Source organism: Oryza brachyantha, chromosome 1 (genome assembly GCF_000231095.2).
Source record: "Oryza brachyantha chromosome 1, ObraRS2, whole genome shotgun sequence".
Lineage (NCBI taxonomy): Eukaryota > Viridiplantae > Streptophyta > Magnoliopsida > Poales > Poaceae > Oryza > Oryza brachyantha.
The window spans coordinates 3475630-3492215 of record NC_023163.2 but is presented as its reverse complement, the minus strand read 5'-3'; the positions used below and the strand labels follow the sequence as shown (position 1 = coordinate 3492215).

Here is a 16586-nt window from a genome sequence, read left to right as displayed (position 1 = left end):
AAGTTTGAGTTTAAATAACCGAGCCAGATAAGTTAAACTTCATCATTTAATGATCCTTTCAGATAAGTTTGAGTTTAGATAACCGAGCCAGATAAGTTTGACTCTCTTATCTTATGAAACTTCATCATTTAATGATCCTGTCAAGTCAGCAATTTAATGATTCTGTCAAGTGAGCAATTTTGCTGATGTGACATCCTATTTAATACTCTCTCTGTCCCTAAATATTTGACGCCGTTGAGTTTTTTATACATGTTTGACCGTTCGTCTTATTCAAAAAATTTACTTAATTATTAATTATTTTTATATTATTTCGTGTATTGTTAAATATATTTTTATGCATATATATAGTTTTACATAATTGATAAATTTTTTTAATGAGACAAATGGTCAAACATGTATAAAAAAATTAATGGTGTCAAACATTTAGGGACAGAGGTAATATTTATAACACCTCTATAAAATATGCATTGAGACTGGCATTACCCATGCTACATGTAGTGCAAAAGCGAACTTATTGAACCCTTCCCAGAGAGAAAAGCCAGATTCCTACTCAGATCTCGACGCCTCACGACACCGTGAACGCCACGCATTTTCGCAGTGTTTCTGGCGTTAGACGCGCCGCGCGATCACGACGCATCCCGGCCACACACACCAAACGGGGAGAAGGGACCGCACCAACCATAACCATCCAGTCATCCAACAGACGCAGACACCAGAATTATCCTCATATCCACAAACCTTCCCCTTCCCACTTGAAAACCTGAAAGCTATCTGCACGCAAAGCAGAAGGGAAATCGACAGCGAAAAAAGCATGATCCCCTGCAGCTCAGCTCACACTCATCACACATACCAAACAGGTTCACTTCATGAATCATGAACACTGACCACTGGTATATCACTATAAGGCTGGGGTTACACTGGGATTAGTACAATACCATAATCCATCCTATGGGATTATTATTTCAGGTTCTACATCTTATTTACTCGGAGCTGGGTGGAGATCAAAATGGGGGCGTCGCCTTCTACGCCTTGTTGCTGCTGTAAGCGGTTAGATCGGCATGTGTATCCTTGTACCGCTGCGACAGGTATGCCGAGCAAGTGATTGGAGGAAACCTGCTCAAACAGCGGATGGAATTACATTTCTTGCCCAATGGAGATGAACAATAGCTACACTGCTACAGAAATTCTGGTCATCAGGTGGGAATGTGTCCTTACTTTGGAGGATTCGACTCGGATTTGCAGGTTGGCAAGCACTCGACAATGCAATCGTGGCTTGGTTCCACAAAGAAGGCAATCTGCTCGAAAATTGGGAAAAGAATAATTAAATCCATTCAATTTAATTGTTAGATCTGTCGTCTGGTAGCGATGTTAATGAGCTTAGCTCATCTTCTATGCAGTTTTACATATGAGAAGAAAAAAACTTACAGAATAACGTTCTCGTCCATCTAATACCACTCGATGTAAGGTTGACCTACAGGTATGGATAAAACCATATTATATAAAGAACCGTAACAATTACTCTCTCCATATTTAAATGTTAGACGTTGGTTAGTTTAATTTTGAACTAACCAACGTCTAACAAAAAAAATATGAGGGAGTATTTATAAAACAATGACACCAAGATGATTCTCCCAAAATATAGAAAAACAATGACACCAAGATGCAAGCATAATGGCATGCTTTAGGGTATGTTTTGGCCAACCTGAAAATACAGTTACTCCACCGTTCAAGCATATCACCAAGATTGACAATAAAACCACTGGAAAATAAGAAAGAACATGTAAGGATCTCTTTACTAACAGTTGCCATAGGACACAGAACACATTATGATTGATACAGCCCAAATCCTTTTTTGGGACTGCCAATACACAAATCACAATTTCCTAAATATCAACAACTGATTAGATTAGCAAGCTAACCCTTTTACAGGAGCTACGTATTCCCATACTTGGGGCTGAGCATTCCTGTCCTTGCATATCTGCATAATTCAGAAGGAAAAATACCAGTTTAGAAGAATCAAGGAAAATCCACAGAACATTTGAAAAGGTGTGGATTCAAGATGTATTTACTTGGAGACCAACTACATCATCGGTTGCCAAGAGAGTGATTAGGCCATAATCAGAATGGGCACCTGCTCCATAAACTCCCTTTGCAGGATTTGAGACTTGATCTGATGATAAAAAGAACATCAAACGACAGAATTTGTCATGTTTCTTGTGTAATTTTTGTTGAACGGCAAGAAGGCATGACCTGTTTTTTGTCCACCTTCATAATGCAGGAGCCTTAATGTGGCTATAGGCTCCCCAAGCATTTCTGGTTTATCAAAGAAGTCCTCTTCTAGGTTTAGAGCAAGAGCAATAATCCTTGCAACCAATTTTGCCACTCTCCTGAATACATCAGAATGCAACACAAATCAGTACATTAACTCATACAAAAAGACCATCGCCAAAACTTTCTTGCTGCAAAGTCAGGTTTAGAGAACGGCTATTATGCTCCTTCAAAAATCCTTGATAAGTAATTCATTTAATGACCTAATGGATCATCACCGATCACTTGACAATCTTAATTTCGCAAAGCGCAATTTGATTCTGCGTTCAACATGTAAAAAACTTACAGTGCCTCACTATGATATTGTTCCATCACCTTCCTCCATCTTGGCAATACCTCTGAAGTAATGCAAGGAAAAATGTGCAAAATGAGTAAGTAATAAAGCAAAACCATGCAATGCTATGGACTTTCCTTACTGTCAAGCATCAAGATATCAAAAATGTAGATCAAAGGGGAAGTGCTTATAATGGATACTAAGCTTATCGGTAGATTTACTGCAACACCAACATATAATAGTCAAGCTGGCGAAGCCCACCATATATATATTGTTTACTGCATTGTTGTTCATTACAACATAGTATAGATAGAATTGATTTTAGAAGTATGTATTTTATTCATTAGCGTTCAGTTTAGGAAGAGTTCTTTTCTTTTTCTGCAAACAAAAGAAAAACAGCTCACCATCGGAAGGCCACTGATTTGGACCATAGAATGGTCTGTTTGCTTGTGGATCATCTTCTGCTACCTCGACACCTATATAATACCCTTCCTTGTAGTCACCTGAAAGTGCACAAGTGAATGGTAAGAAACCTGGAGCAGAAAAACTACAAAACTATCTAAAACGGAAGGAGGTTTGCTAAAGGCAGATATCAGCACATAACAACTTTTTAGCTACTCTCAATACTAATTTAATAGCTTGTCAATATTCTCAAACCAAGAGTATGGTGATAAAACAGTAGTACATCCACACGGGTACCCATGAAAAACATTTTTTTTTATATAATAAACAACACATGCTGGAGTCAAATATATTACCATTCACTTGATTTTCAGGATCAAGAATCTCATCTAGCATGGGTGTATAGCCTCGATTCTTCTCATCCCGGAGAAGCTTCATTTTCTCATCAGTGGAAAGGTCAAAGAACTTCTTGCTCTGGGCAAAAACAGCATCCATTAACTCCTGACTTATTCCATGATCCACCACATAGAAGAAGCCTGAATCCAGACATGCCTATGAAAGACGATGAAACATTGATTTAGGAAACAATATGGTTAAAAACTACTACTAAAATAGATGGAACCGGGAGAGCACATAGACAGTACTTTTGACACTAAAGTCTAAAAGTTTGCCCATTTAAACACTGGTAGAACATTATAATTCGATTCCAGATGAAGATCATATTTTCCATCTGATGATAATAGAAAACTTAGACTATATTGGCTTCTAGTCTTCAACACAACAAATGGCAGAGCTGGAGGAGTCACATTGTCCTTTGACAGTTTACTAGAACTAGGAACAGAACATTATAATGTTAGAAGTTGATGCATATGACTGCCAGGTGCTGTCGTATACTCAGTTCCTATTCGGAAGATGAAGTGAACCAATAGTTCATATGGCACAGATTAACTGAAACAAGATATATGATCCATCAAGAGAAGTTCCACATGGCGTGTTGTACTTCGATCTCTTCTTCTAAAACTGGGAATATGATACAGAAATTGATGAATGGTATTTATACAACAACTATGTGTTTGAAAATAAATAGTAAAATAAATACTTTATCTAGGTAATAATCTGATTCCACCAAATAAACAGCACCAAACACGCTCCATGCCTTAAGGAAAGGTAATGTCTTCTTAGATTATCACCTACAAGCTTGGTGACTTGAAGTTAACATGTCACTATCAGCAAATCTTAAGTGGATTAATCCTTAATTTAAGGTGCGATTACGTTAAGCACGAGGTCAAAGCAAGAGTTGACATGACAGCACAAAATCAATATCAGTATACTATACCAACCAAATAGAGTAAACAATATAACAAAGTGGTCATGTTTTTTCCAATCGTTGAACTAATGCACTAGCTGAAATCGAGAAATCGAGCTCTAGTAACCAACCTAACGAACAAATACAAGGATGACTAAAAAAACATCCTTTGTACAAGGACAGCACGCAGATTGACTAAAAGAACATTATTTGGGAGGGAGAAAAACAAGTCTTCTACAGCAGCAAAGTACGGGTACAGCCGTAGTAACCAAAAAAAAAAAAAAGGGCTGGAAAATTCAGCCGCGATCGTGATTCCCAAGGACGAAAGCTACAGGCTTTCTACCTCTTCACTCACCTCCTAGAGAAATCGCGATTCTCAAAGTGAGGAAGCGCGCACCTGCTTGAGGAGGGCGACCGATTTCTGGGTGTCCGGGTCCGCCAGGCTGATGCAATTCAGATTCGTCCTCGAGATGGAGCACTCCATGCTCTCCCTCTCCCTCCCTTGGATTTGCTCCTCTCTGCTTCCTGCCTGCTGCCGCCGCCGCCTCTGCCTCTGGGTGCTTCTTGTCGGCCAGCCGGCGCCGCCGTGATCCGCTGCCGGCGTCTCTCGATGAACAGCAGAGGGAGGCAGCGACGGAGTTGGAGCCGCCGAATTGGAGTGAGGCGACGATATATAGGTGGGGAGTTGCGAAGAACTGGAAAAGAAAAGGTTTGCAAAAGCGCAACGCAAAAGGGGGTCTCTCGCTGGCCAGGGACGGCCTTGGTCTCTCGACCAAGAAAAATTCCCCCTTTTTTTAATCTCCTGAGGTTTTCTTTTGTTCTATTCATCATTATTTGTGCTGTTTTTCAACCTACTTTTAAGCACTTTATGGAGTTTTTTTTTCTTTTCTGGTAGTATATGGATTTTAGTGTCACGTCGAAATCTGATCAACTATGGATGGCCGCGAGAGGTTTCTCTTGTCACTTCTGTCATGTGCAGTCTCTAGTAGCGTTGACTCATGTGTTTACTTCTGCTCCAAAAAGGAGTTCTTTTCTGAATTTGCAAAAGGGGGAAATTCCAGGGTACAGGGTATGTCTGGCGTGCTAATCACCAACTAATCACATGCTGCTGCAACAAATCCCACAGCCCAGTGCATTCACGTTACATCACTTTGCACGTGTCAATGAATCCCCTATTAATAATATATACTACTTGTCTGCCTTGCCAAATTTTTTTAAAAAAACGATTGTTTGCCGTGACCATCTACACAAATGGACGTGATTCGCGTGCTTGATCACTCTACCAGTCCAGTTTTAGTTTAACTAATAAGTTAAGTTTTATTTTTTAATAAAACCTAATTTATTAATTAAACCAGAGTCGATTCATCTACGGCCATCCCATGCAACGCGTAGCCCGCCTGAGCGGATCCAATTTTGGGCCGCCTGAGAAAAAGTGATTCAGCTGCATGAGTTGGACATTTTTTTGGGCTGAAATGTTTTTGGGCTTCATTTGGGTAGGGATCTCCAGCTTTTACTGGGCCGGACGACTCCGCAATTTTAGCCCGACTGCGACTCGGACTAGTGGGCTGCTGGACGAAACTTGGGCTGCAGATTGGGCCTAATATGGGCTAAAATCTCCAGCTTTTAATGGGCCGGATTACTCCACAACCACACCTCCTCCTCTGTCTCTTTAATTCCTTTGCACTCCAAAATAATATAATTTATAGAATTTAAATCTTATACTATGATATAATATTTTGTTAGTATCTATAGCACTAGTTGTTTAATCAATAGCTTCTTATTTGAAACTTTTCTTATTTTATTCCCTCATACCATCCTGTTCCCGTCAATTCTTCATTTATTAAAAGGTAGCATAGTCTTTTCTGTAAATATTAATCCTGGCTAAAAAAAAATCTAAAATACATATATTTTGAAATAGAGGGGATGATTGTTTGGATTTAACCAAATGACATATTTACAAATGAATAATATTTTGTGAATATAACTTTTATATATGCATTGTTGGCGATCTAAATGTCAATGCTAAAAAGTAAACCTCGGTAATAAAACTTAAAATCAACTCGAAATTTGAGTTTTAAAATTTAAATTTTGGCTTATAAGTATAAGTAGAAGTGAAAAGATGGGAGGTGATATTCTCTATGTTTTTCTACTACTACCACCTGAAAGCTGAAAAGAACAGGCACTGCAAATCAAAATCACATGCGTTTTATCATGTCGTGCGTTTGATCAATCCAGTCCATGCCTTAGTTGATAAGGCAAAGCACACGTGATCACGCTGTGGCCAGTAGCCTAGTAGTTCCTCCAGCTTTAGTTCTTTGCTTTGCTAACCGGCCTGCACATGGAAAAAGAAAGATGCATATGGGCTTCCTGTATACTACTAATTTTCAGGTTAAGGCATGCATGCTTCAGTGATGATCCCCTTTTTGATTCAACAAATCAATGTTCCTTTTGACAATTAATGGAACAAGTGTCACCGATGAATCTTGTAGCTTTTGTTAAGCATTTTGTGTAATATTTAGCTAACTTCTCCGTCCCAGAAAAACAACATTAGTAATATTTATTTTGAGATGGAGGTGTATGATGTAACTGTAGCTATAGGGGTTTGAGTTGCTGTCAGTGGCAACAAGGCTTACCAGCTACATGCAGTAACAGTAACAGACTAGTTTCGACCAAGTGCAAAACAATTTAACCCAAAATTTTATCTTTTGATAAAATTTGCCCTTTGTTTCCTCGGTTTTGTGCAGTAACCATGGGGGAGGAGTAACCCTCTTCCCCCAACCTCTTGGCAATCATGTTTACTTATTCAGCTATTCTTGGACTATTCTTGAAGAAGACATAATCTGAATATATAATAACCCTTTTAGCATCTCCTCGAAGCCAGAATACTCCAACAGAAATAATTACTGAAAGTCTGAAACCGGTAACTGCACTCTCCTGACAGCAAAATCAGATTCTTAAACGCACTATGATACTACATCAAATTCAAATGCAGCTAGTTAGCACAAGTAATTAATTACCTATGTGATCCATCATCGATTCCCTAGCTGCTACCGATCGAACTGAGCCTTTTGGCGTCTCAATGATTAGCATTTGTTTACTACTGGCTCCCAAACTCTGTTCAACTTGGGACGAACACCTGTGCAGAAAAGATAAGATATATAAATGACAGACGCATGATTAACCGGGAAAAGCAAGATGCAGCAACGCATCGCATGCAGGCAGGCACTGTGTGTAGTGCAGAATTCAGATACATGAAATCCAAACAGAAAAAAAAGATAGAAGATCACGAAAACGACATGGACGTCGGGGAGTGAGCAAGTGAGTTGCTATCCTAGATGCCCCAAAGTTTCAGAGGTTCCTGGCCCTACTCGGAGACCTGGAGCCCTTTCAGATACCGAAAGTTTCTTGCTTCTTTTTATCTGAGAGAGAAAAATTCAGTGTCAAGTACTCCTTTTTTTTTTTGCATTGCAACTGGAGCTGGAGCAATCACATGTTCATATATGCAAGCTCTTGGTTTTGTTTGCACTCTGAATATTCAGCATATATATGGTGCAGTGCTAATTTAAAACATGTTTTAGTTTGGCTGAAGAATTGGAGCTTGTGAGCCAGTAAAGTCATCAGTTTTTCTGCAAGTAATTCTTCCGTTCCAGGTCAAAGTTTAGTAGCATCTGTAATTAATGTGCTCTACTCCATATGTATTATACGTGTATTGACTGCACATCAGGCCGTCTAATTTTCCATGAGCATGTATACAGTTCGTGTACGTTTCTGGAACATTCCATTTCCATGCTTGCATGTATGAATTGGTGAGTTGTTAGGGCTTCTTGCTACGAAGCTGACGAGAGAGGAAGATAAGGTACTCTTTTCTGCAGAGAGAGAGAGAGAGAGAGAGGAAGATAGCTAGCTAGTGAGATAAGCAGTCGGCATGGAGATGCAATGGAAGAAGAGATGGAGAAGAAATATTCAAATTATATATCCATCACACTCTTCTTTTAAGAGGAGGTACCTAGACTACCTCAATGCTCAGTTTTACTACACAATTTTTAAAACAACTAATTTAATGAAACGATGTATAAAATAGCTATCTACATTGCAACTTTTCATTGTACTATTTTCAAAGCTAAATAACGTCAATTATTAATTTTTGCAAATTAACTCTAGCCTTATAATATTGAAAAAAATCAATCCACATAAAGAACTAGTATTTTGCATAAGAAATTAAATTACGATGAACATTCCATATACAAAAGGATGAGTAACATATTTTTTTATGTTTTATTTATTTTAGGCAACACATAATCTTTTTCTTCTCCCACACCAAATTACGAGTATTCAGCTAGTATATATATATATATATATATATATATATATATATATATATATATATATATATATATATATATCCTTTAAATAAAGATCACGCTCATAAATAGAAGATCTGGTAGTAGCTATAACGTGTAGGATAGTGTAGAAACAAGCAAGTCAGAGACGCGTTCTAAATTCTGTTTCGTAGCATGGATGGATCCTCTTTTTCTTCTTTCTTGGGTTTATATACGTACGACGAGATAAGAGACGTGCGTTCACGGCGATGAGAAAAACAGAGGAAAGAAAATGATAGAGAAAAATTAAAGCTGCCGCTATATATACCTAGGTACGTACGAACTCATTAATACTAAAGGGATCGTGGGCTAAAGTTTAGCCTCTTGTCCCATCGAATATTTGGATCGTTATTATAAATAGTAAACGTAGACTGTTAATTAAACCCATCCATAATCTTGGACTAATTTGCGAGACGAATCTGTTGAGCCTAATTAATCCATGATTAGCTAATGTAATGCTACAGTAACATGCTCTAATTATGGATTAATTAGGCTTAAAAAATTTGTCTCGTGGATTAGCACACATTTATGAAATTAGTTTTTTATTAGTCTATGTTTAATACTTTAAATTAGTGTCCAAACATCTGATGTGACATGGGGCTAAAAAGTTTAGTCCATCTAAATAACCCTAAGGTGATTGATAACTGTAGCTAAGCTTGCTAGCCATAGTTTATTCCGAGATACATGAATATGCTTATACCAATCTTTCGGTTTTCGTGTTGATCATCCGTCTTATTTAATTTTTTAAAGAAATTAAAAAAATAGTCACACGTAAAGTTCTATTCATGATTTATCGTATAATAAAAACAAAAATGTTAATCGTATTTTTTTTAATAAAACGAAGAGTCAAATATTATAGGTAAAAAGTGAAAGATTGATTTGTTTTGAGACGGAGGGAATAGTCTGATGATTGTAAGCGGTAAACTTTGACCACTCGTCTTTTTTAAAAAAAATAATAAATACTTAGAAGTTAGTCATATTAGTGATGAGTACCGTGCATTGATATAAATATATATTTCATTAGTTACAAACTAATACTAAGTAATTAAAAGTTATTAATTATTAAAATTAAAATACCCATGATAAAAAAGTGACAAGTATTACACAGCGTGATGCAGTGAATGTCAGAGTCTAAAGTAAATTCAGAATTTCAGATCATAAGGTGAAGAATCAGGTAGAGAAAAACTGAAAGAAACAACCGAAAATGCAGTGAATGTCAGAGTCTACTCCCTCATTTTTACACTCCCTCATTTTTAGGCTAGGAAGACTTTCTAGGCTCATACATCTAGACATATATATATATATATACAAATTATACATATATTTGTTAATTGATAAATCTAGATAGGAATAAAAAATCTTACGATATCAGTGGCAGTTGAAGTCTAGTACAATTTACTTGGATTAAGCTAACTGTGCAGTTTTTACTTGTGGTTAAATTAAGCGTCGTCTTTGTCCTCTCCCACGAGGCGCTGGCAGAGCCGGGGAGGCGCCACGTGTCCGCCTCCGCGCTGCGCTCGCCGGTGAAACGCTTCACCACCGTCGCTTCCATCTCTGGCTCGTGCCCACAGCTAGCCGGAGATCCCCGAAATGCCCCTCGTCGTGTTCGTCTCCGTTCGCGGAGGCCGTGCCCTTTCTCGTCAATTCGTCTCCGGCGCGCCGCTCTCTTTTAAGTGGCCAGAAATATCGTCTTCCCCCCCGGAAAGAGAACCGGACAGGAGGAGGAAGAGGGAGGAGACCGACCGCGCGCGGCGGCGACGACGACGACGCATTCGGTGGTGAGCTGTTGCGGTGTACGAGCCGGCGCCCCGGCGCGGCGGTGTCGCGATGACGAGGCGGTGCTCGCACTGCAGCAACAACGGCCACAACGCGCGGACCTGCCCCGCCCGCGGCGGGGGCGGGGGCGGGGGCGGTGGGGTGAGGCTGTTCGGCGTGCGCCTCACGTCGCCGACGGAGGTGGTGATGAAGAAGAGCGCGAGCATGAGCTGCATCGCGTCGTCGCTCGGGGGCGGTGGGTCAGGGGGATCGTCGCCGGCGGGAGGGGGAGGAGGAGGCGGAGGAGACGGCGCGGCGGGGTACGCGTCCGACGACCCCACGCACGCCTCCTGCTCGACGATTGGCCGCACCGAGCGCAAGAAAGGTTAGCTTTTTTTTGTTCTTCTTTCGTGTTCAACCTGCTTTGCATCATGTTCATCTTGCTCGTCGAAATGCGGAGATGAGTGAGAGGCATCTACATCTGTTCATACTCTTCTTCTGCTTGGTGAAATTAATTGCCTGGCCGAGAAATGTGGCGTTCTGCATTTGTTTGCTTCTGATTAACGCATCGGCGCATCGCGTTCTATGCACCTACCGCCTCATGGAGCACACTGGGCAGTAGGAATAATCTCTATGTTTCATTTTCATTTCTTGCTGTCAAGACAAGAAAAAATATGTTCTTTTTTGTGAAATAAAATAGTTCAGTTCGATTGCTTCAGGTATCACATCCTGTGTGCAAGGAAACCAAAGTTTGTGGTTGAATCGCATAATGTACTGTTCCTTTTAATTTGTCGGTACGTGGTATGTTTCTCTGCTTCCACAGATTTTTATGCAACCAAGATAGCTATACTAAACATAAGGAAATCTTCAAAAAGTAAAAAAAAAAGGATGTATCCTTTCGATATTGGAGAGTGTAAGCGCCAATTATTCAAGAATTCAGTCAGTGATTGGCAATATTTTTTCTTTAAGAGAACAAGCTATCTTGTAATGGATTCTCAATATTCTGAGGACATGCTTTAAGAGTCACACCTCTTTATTTTGTTTGCTAGACTCAAGGTATTGCCGCTATCATTACTGAAGATGCAATCTGTAGGAACCGTCCAGAATGGCCGACACAAATCAACTTAGCTAAATATCTTTTCCCATCTGATTAAGTTACGTGCACATGTGAATCGCAAGACCTGTATAGATCACATTCCGGGAGAGAGAGAGAGAGTGACTGGCTCGGGCTAATGACCCCACGTCTGTTTGACCTTTATTTTAATCACCTGATCCTAATGGAATCTGGCCACATTGGTTTCCAGTTGGTTTGACCAGTCCTAGGTGTGCACTATGTACTTTTTAATGTATTTGGTTTGGTGGTGATATGCTATTTTTTTGGGTACTTGTAGAAGAAACTTACTGGCACTTGCCTTCAAAGAAACTGTAGGGGCAATTCCTGGTGTACTTATAGACCAAGGTAGAGCCTGAGTCTGTTTTGATTATGATTTATGAATCAGCTGGCGCTAATGGTTATGGGATGAGGCCATCCTGCTAAAAGAAAAATTAAGATCAAACTCAAAAAGGGAACTCATAATGGAGTTCCCTTGTATGAGCTGCATCTTTAATTGAAACAAAGTGCCTGTCCCTTACATTACACCATCATGTGGTTCTGCTGTTAAACTTTATTCTGATGAATTTGCCAATAGTTATTTGTCATGCTTTCTGGACTGCTTTCGTGGTGGTTAAAAACTGGAACTCCTTTGAAGCTTGAGTGTCCAATACAATTGCTATGCTGTATTATTTAGTCTATATCTATGCTTTCCTTGGAGGATTGCAGAACGTACATTTAGGAAGACTTTTTTTTTTCTGAAAGCAATAATCTCACGCTTTTAGGGGTTGAATCTTTGAAAAATCCAAATATGCAGGGACGCTTGATACTTGTGGAAAAAGAGAAAAGAAAAGGGGTGGCATTGTTGTGGGGCATGGGATAATTTCAATAAAAAAACTATTACCTTTTTAAGGATAAACGTAAAACACACTCATTTTGTGTGGAAACAAATTAAGTTATGTTCCATATCCTATATTATCTCTGTGCATTGTAGCAAAACTTATATGTTCAGATTCAGTGCAGCTGCATACCTTACAAGCATATTTTCAGCTTTCTAAGCAGAGACTCTTCTACTATCTTGTAGTCTTTAATTCTATTTCATACCAAACATAATGAACATGAGAGCCACATCTTCCTAGTAGATTCATCCAAGAGTCCACCTTCCTTGGAAAAATGAGGTGTTGAAAACGTAAAAGGTTAGAGGTCCTTCAGGCGGGCCATGAAAAATCTTTGAACCCTGGTATATTGACTTATATATGTGGTGCACCTATAACTGGTACTTCAAACAGATAATTTATTTGTAACTGTTACTTCAAATATATAATAACCGTCAACATGATACACTACATATATTAACGTACTTTATTTTAAAAATCAAAACATGAATAATGGATGTCTGTCCAATGCTATCATCCTTCTTGTTATGGTCCTTGCACCTTAGAAATTAAACCCTGCAAGTCGGCAGCTTCAAAGTTTAATCATATTAATGATGAGAGAGAGTCATTTTCCTTTATTTTTCATATAATTTTCTTGTGCTGTAACAGCCTACTGCTTGAGTAGGGTGAGCAGATATTCTACATTATTCATACCCAGAGTCAACTATGTTATTATCAAATAAAAAGCAAACTTATTTACCCTTTCTTCCTTAACTATCCCTGTGGTTCTGGAGCTACTATTGTTTGTGAGATGGAACCTCAGATGAATTAATTGTAGACTCTTGCATGTTATTCTACAGATAATAACATTACCAATCGAAGATATGTTAATTTCACTAGATTGAGAATTTGAGATGCATCAGGTTGATGGTTATTATACATAAACATAGTACGTTGTTTACAATGCCTAGAAGCACAAGGCTTGAGATTTTAGTCAGGCTCAAAGGTCGTGATTGATGGTTTATCTTTGTCGTAATGAATATAGGTTAGTGAATAAGGTCATGGATTTTTTTCCCACAGAACCATCTGGGATCTTCCATGCAGTTTCAACTCAAGGGCTGCTGTTGTGCTTCAGGTACACCTTGGACTGAAGAAGAGCATAGAATGTTTCTGATGGGTCTGCAGAAGCTTGGGAAAGGAGACTGGCGTGGGATATCTCGTAACTTTGTTGTTTCCAGGACCCCAACTCAGGTGGCTAGCCATGCTCAAAAGTACTTTATTAGACAGACAAATTCATCGAGACGAAAGAGGAGGTCAAGCTTGTTTGACATGGTCCCAGAAATGGTATGCAACTTTTTGCTTGCACTGCTCTATGTTGTGTGATATGAGCCTCTCCATATATGTTAAAATACAGGCTAATATTTCTACTTTCGTCCTTAACCTGCAGCCCATGGACGAATCCCCAGTGGTCGCTGAACAGCTTATGCTCTGCAGTACTCAAGACGAAACCACAAATTCAAATCAATTGCCAATGTTACATCTTGTGAAACAGAAGGAACCTGAGTTTGCTAGACACCTGTCAGACTTGCAGCTAAGGAAGCATGAGGACTCTGAGTTCACAGAACCATCACTAGCAGCACTAGACTTGGAGATGAACCATACAGTACCTTTCAAGGCCAAATCTGTTCTGACAATGCCAACATTCTACCCAGCATTAATACCTGTTCCACTAACACTTTGGCCTCCAAATGTTGCCAATGTGGATGAAGCAGGAACAACCCATGAGATCCTAAAGCCCACTCCAGTGAATGGGAAGGAGATCAATAAGGCAGATGAGGTTGTCGGTATGTCCAAGCTTAGCATCGGTGAGGGTATCTCTGACACCATACAACCCTCTGCTCTTTCCCTTCAGCTTACCGGACCGACAAATACGAGGCAATCAGCTTTTCACGTGAACCCACCAATGGCTGGACCTGATCTAATTAAGAGAAACAACAGCCCAATTCATGCAGTTTGAGGAAGCATGGAAAAGGCCTGTTGGGTCAAATCTTACAGATTATATTACTACTTTCAATACCATAGGATGTTGCATAAGGTCCTGAGCATGTACTTCTGTAACAGCTTCTAAGTTAATGTATCACCATCTTATGTTCTTTGATATCGATAATGAAAAATGTTGTATGCATATACCTTTGATAATACATCTTCCAGGCTTTGGAGAAAATGTTTTTCAGTTTTGATGCGTAAATGTTGCCTGCATTTTACTCAGACTGTATTGTCACCCAGTAGCATGTTGGGATGTTATACTCGTATAGCCATATTCCTTTTTCTAATACATCTCAGATTATCTGGAGAAAAATGATATCAAGGTTTTGATGCATAAAGTTGTTTGCCATTAGACATGTGCTTTCTTCCAATCACATATTTGTGAGTTTAGTAGTGTTATAACTTTGAAGAAGAAAATGTTGGAAACCTAAAACCCCTCCTGAAACACTGAATGCTGTTAGAATGATCTGGGTGTAGGAGGTTTTATCTGTTTAACTTCTTTTGATCAAGGGATGGAGGTCTTGTAGCGGCTCCATACTAATACAATTCTTGACTTCTGATTCTGCCCATGGTTATCTTATCCACACCATTGTTGTAGCCTTTTCTGCCTCTGCAAGAATGTTTAGGAGGTTTACAATGTTTCTGTTGTTTGTCATATCTATTTTAGCTGCAGTGTGTTTGCCTGCAAATCGCAAGAATCTGCATTGCGGAAGGCCGGGTTTCTCATATTGTATCTTCTCTTCGTTCTAATCCATTTTCTTTTTGAGTGCCACAAGTCATTCCAGATCATACGAGGGGTAGAAGCAAAGCAGAAGTTGAGGCCCATTTTCAGGTATAGTGTCATCTTCTCTGTTAGTTTATTAATTAAGACAAGGAAATGGATTTCATGGTGTGTTCTATAAAATAATCCTAGTACTGAAACTGAGAATAGAACAATATCAAATGTAATTCTGTGGGAATATATCTGATATTTGCTAATTTGTAGTGGACTTGTCATCGATGCACTGGACTTATGGACATCTATTTAGATAATGGAAGGATCAGCTCTTGGTCTCTGCAACCGCAAGAGATGCACAACCAAGAGTTCTGCACATCTGACACTTTCAAGCCTGATTTCCCTTCATTTAGACTCAGATAAAGCTTGGCGCAAGAAAATGATATCCTCATGGTCACACACACACACACACACACACACACACACACACACACACACACACACACACATATATATATATATATATATAGTAAAAGTGCTGAAGATTAACAAGGTATTCACTGGCTGACTACGAATTTCCTAGTGATCCTATACATGTTATTCATCGTCATTGGAAAAAAAAATAAAACCAGGAAAAAAACTTCTCTTTCTGTAAACATCGATTGGGATATAATTTGTTGGACTAATTCATTTCTTCTTTTCTCTTCTCAATGATTGATTGCATTCAAAATTATGACATATTTTACTGGTACCCTATCCTACTTAGTTCTAACCAATAGTATAAGTTGAGCATTTTCTTGATCTCTCTGAATATGACATTAGAAACATGTTATGCCCAAAACTCAACTTAAGGAACGTGTTATTGAATATTATCATACGTTCTTGATTATTGGAAGACGTGATAAAAAAATATGGGAATAAATTATGGACAAGTAACTTATAGATGTGGAACATCTTCCCTGAGTTAGTTGAAGAAATCATTTCCTCATGAAATGGAGTGGAGTGGTTTTGGTCAATGCCTTATAAACTGAAACCTACCAAATTGTGTTCACTTTTGTGTTGATCAAACATTTATTTTTTTCTAATGTCAAACACGCACACAATGCATGAGGGTTGGGGGAGGCGTGTATGGATTTTTTGACTTACGTGCACGTCTTCAGATTATATCCAACGATAGTAATTGGATTTGATCGATGGAATTAAAATTTTCAAACATTTGATTACTAGGTGAACCTAATTGTATTCCTTGCAAAATAATTAATCTTCAATTCATTTTTTTCTCCCCTTATGTTAATACAGCAGGTATGTTTTTTCTTTGTTGAACCAATTAATCACAGTAATGATGCTCCATAAGTTGTGTTGACTATGATTATCTTTCTGTATTTTTTAGGCCGTTAACTTGTCAATTTCGGTGTA

At 38.9% G+C, this 16586-nt stretch overlaps 2 protein-coding genes across 3 annotated transcripts; one reads left to right on the top strand and one right to left on the bottom strand.

The window, feature by feature from the left end:
- Positions 1 to 867: 867 nt before the first annotated feature.
- LOC102722253 (2-oxoglutarate-Fe(II) type oxidoreductase hxnY) lies at positions 868 to 5069 on the bottom strand. 2 transcript variants are annotated; one of them, XM_006643794.3, is made up of 11 exons: positions 4708 to 5069; positions 3361 to 3556; positions 3007 to 3105; positions 2615 to 2666; positions 2251 to 2387; positions 2070 to 2170; positions 1920 to 1978; positions 1703 to 1759; positions 1426 to 1471; positions 1216 to 1295; positions 868 to 1113 (listed from the first exon to the last, which is right to left on the bottom strand). In XM_006643794.3, exons 1-11 carry the CDS (start codon positions 4792 to 4794, stop codon positions 1023 to 1025), a joined length of 1005 nt encoding a protein of 334 aa, XP_006643857.1. In that variant the 5' UTR covers positions 4795 to 5069; the 3' UTR covers positions 868 to 1022. The 2 variants fall into 2 exon arrangements, with proteins under 2 accessions (XP_006643857.1, XP_015688244.1); XM_015832758.2 differs by having other exon boundaries at positions 2266 to 2387.
- Positions 5070 to 10402: 5333 nt separating this feature from the next.
- Positions 10403 to 14646, top strand: LOC102719634 (transcription factor MYBS3-like). The gene is made up of 3 exons (XM_006645524.2): positions 10403 to 10829; positions 13545 to 13753; positions 13857 to 14646. Exons 1-3 carry the CDS (start codon positions 10517 to 10519, stop codon positions 14424 to 14426), a joined length of 1092 nt encoding a protein of 363 aa, XP_006645587.2. The 5' UTR covers positions 10403 to 10516; the 3' UTR covers positions 14427 to 14646.
- Positions 14647 to 16586: the final 1940 nt, after the last annotated feature.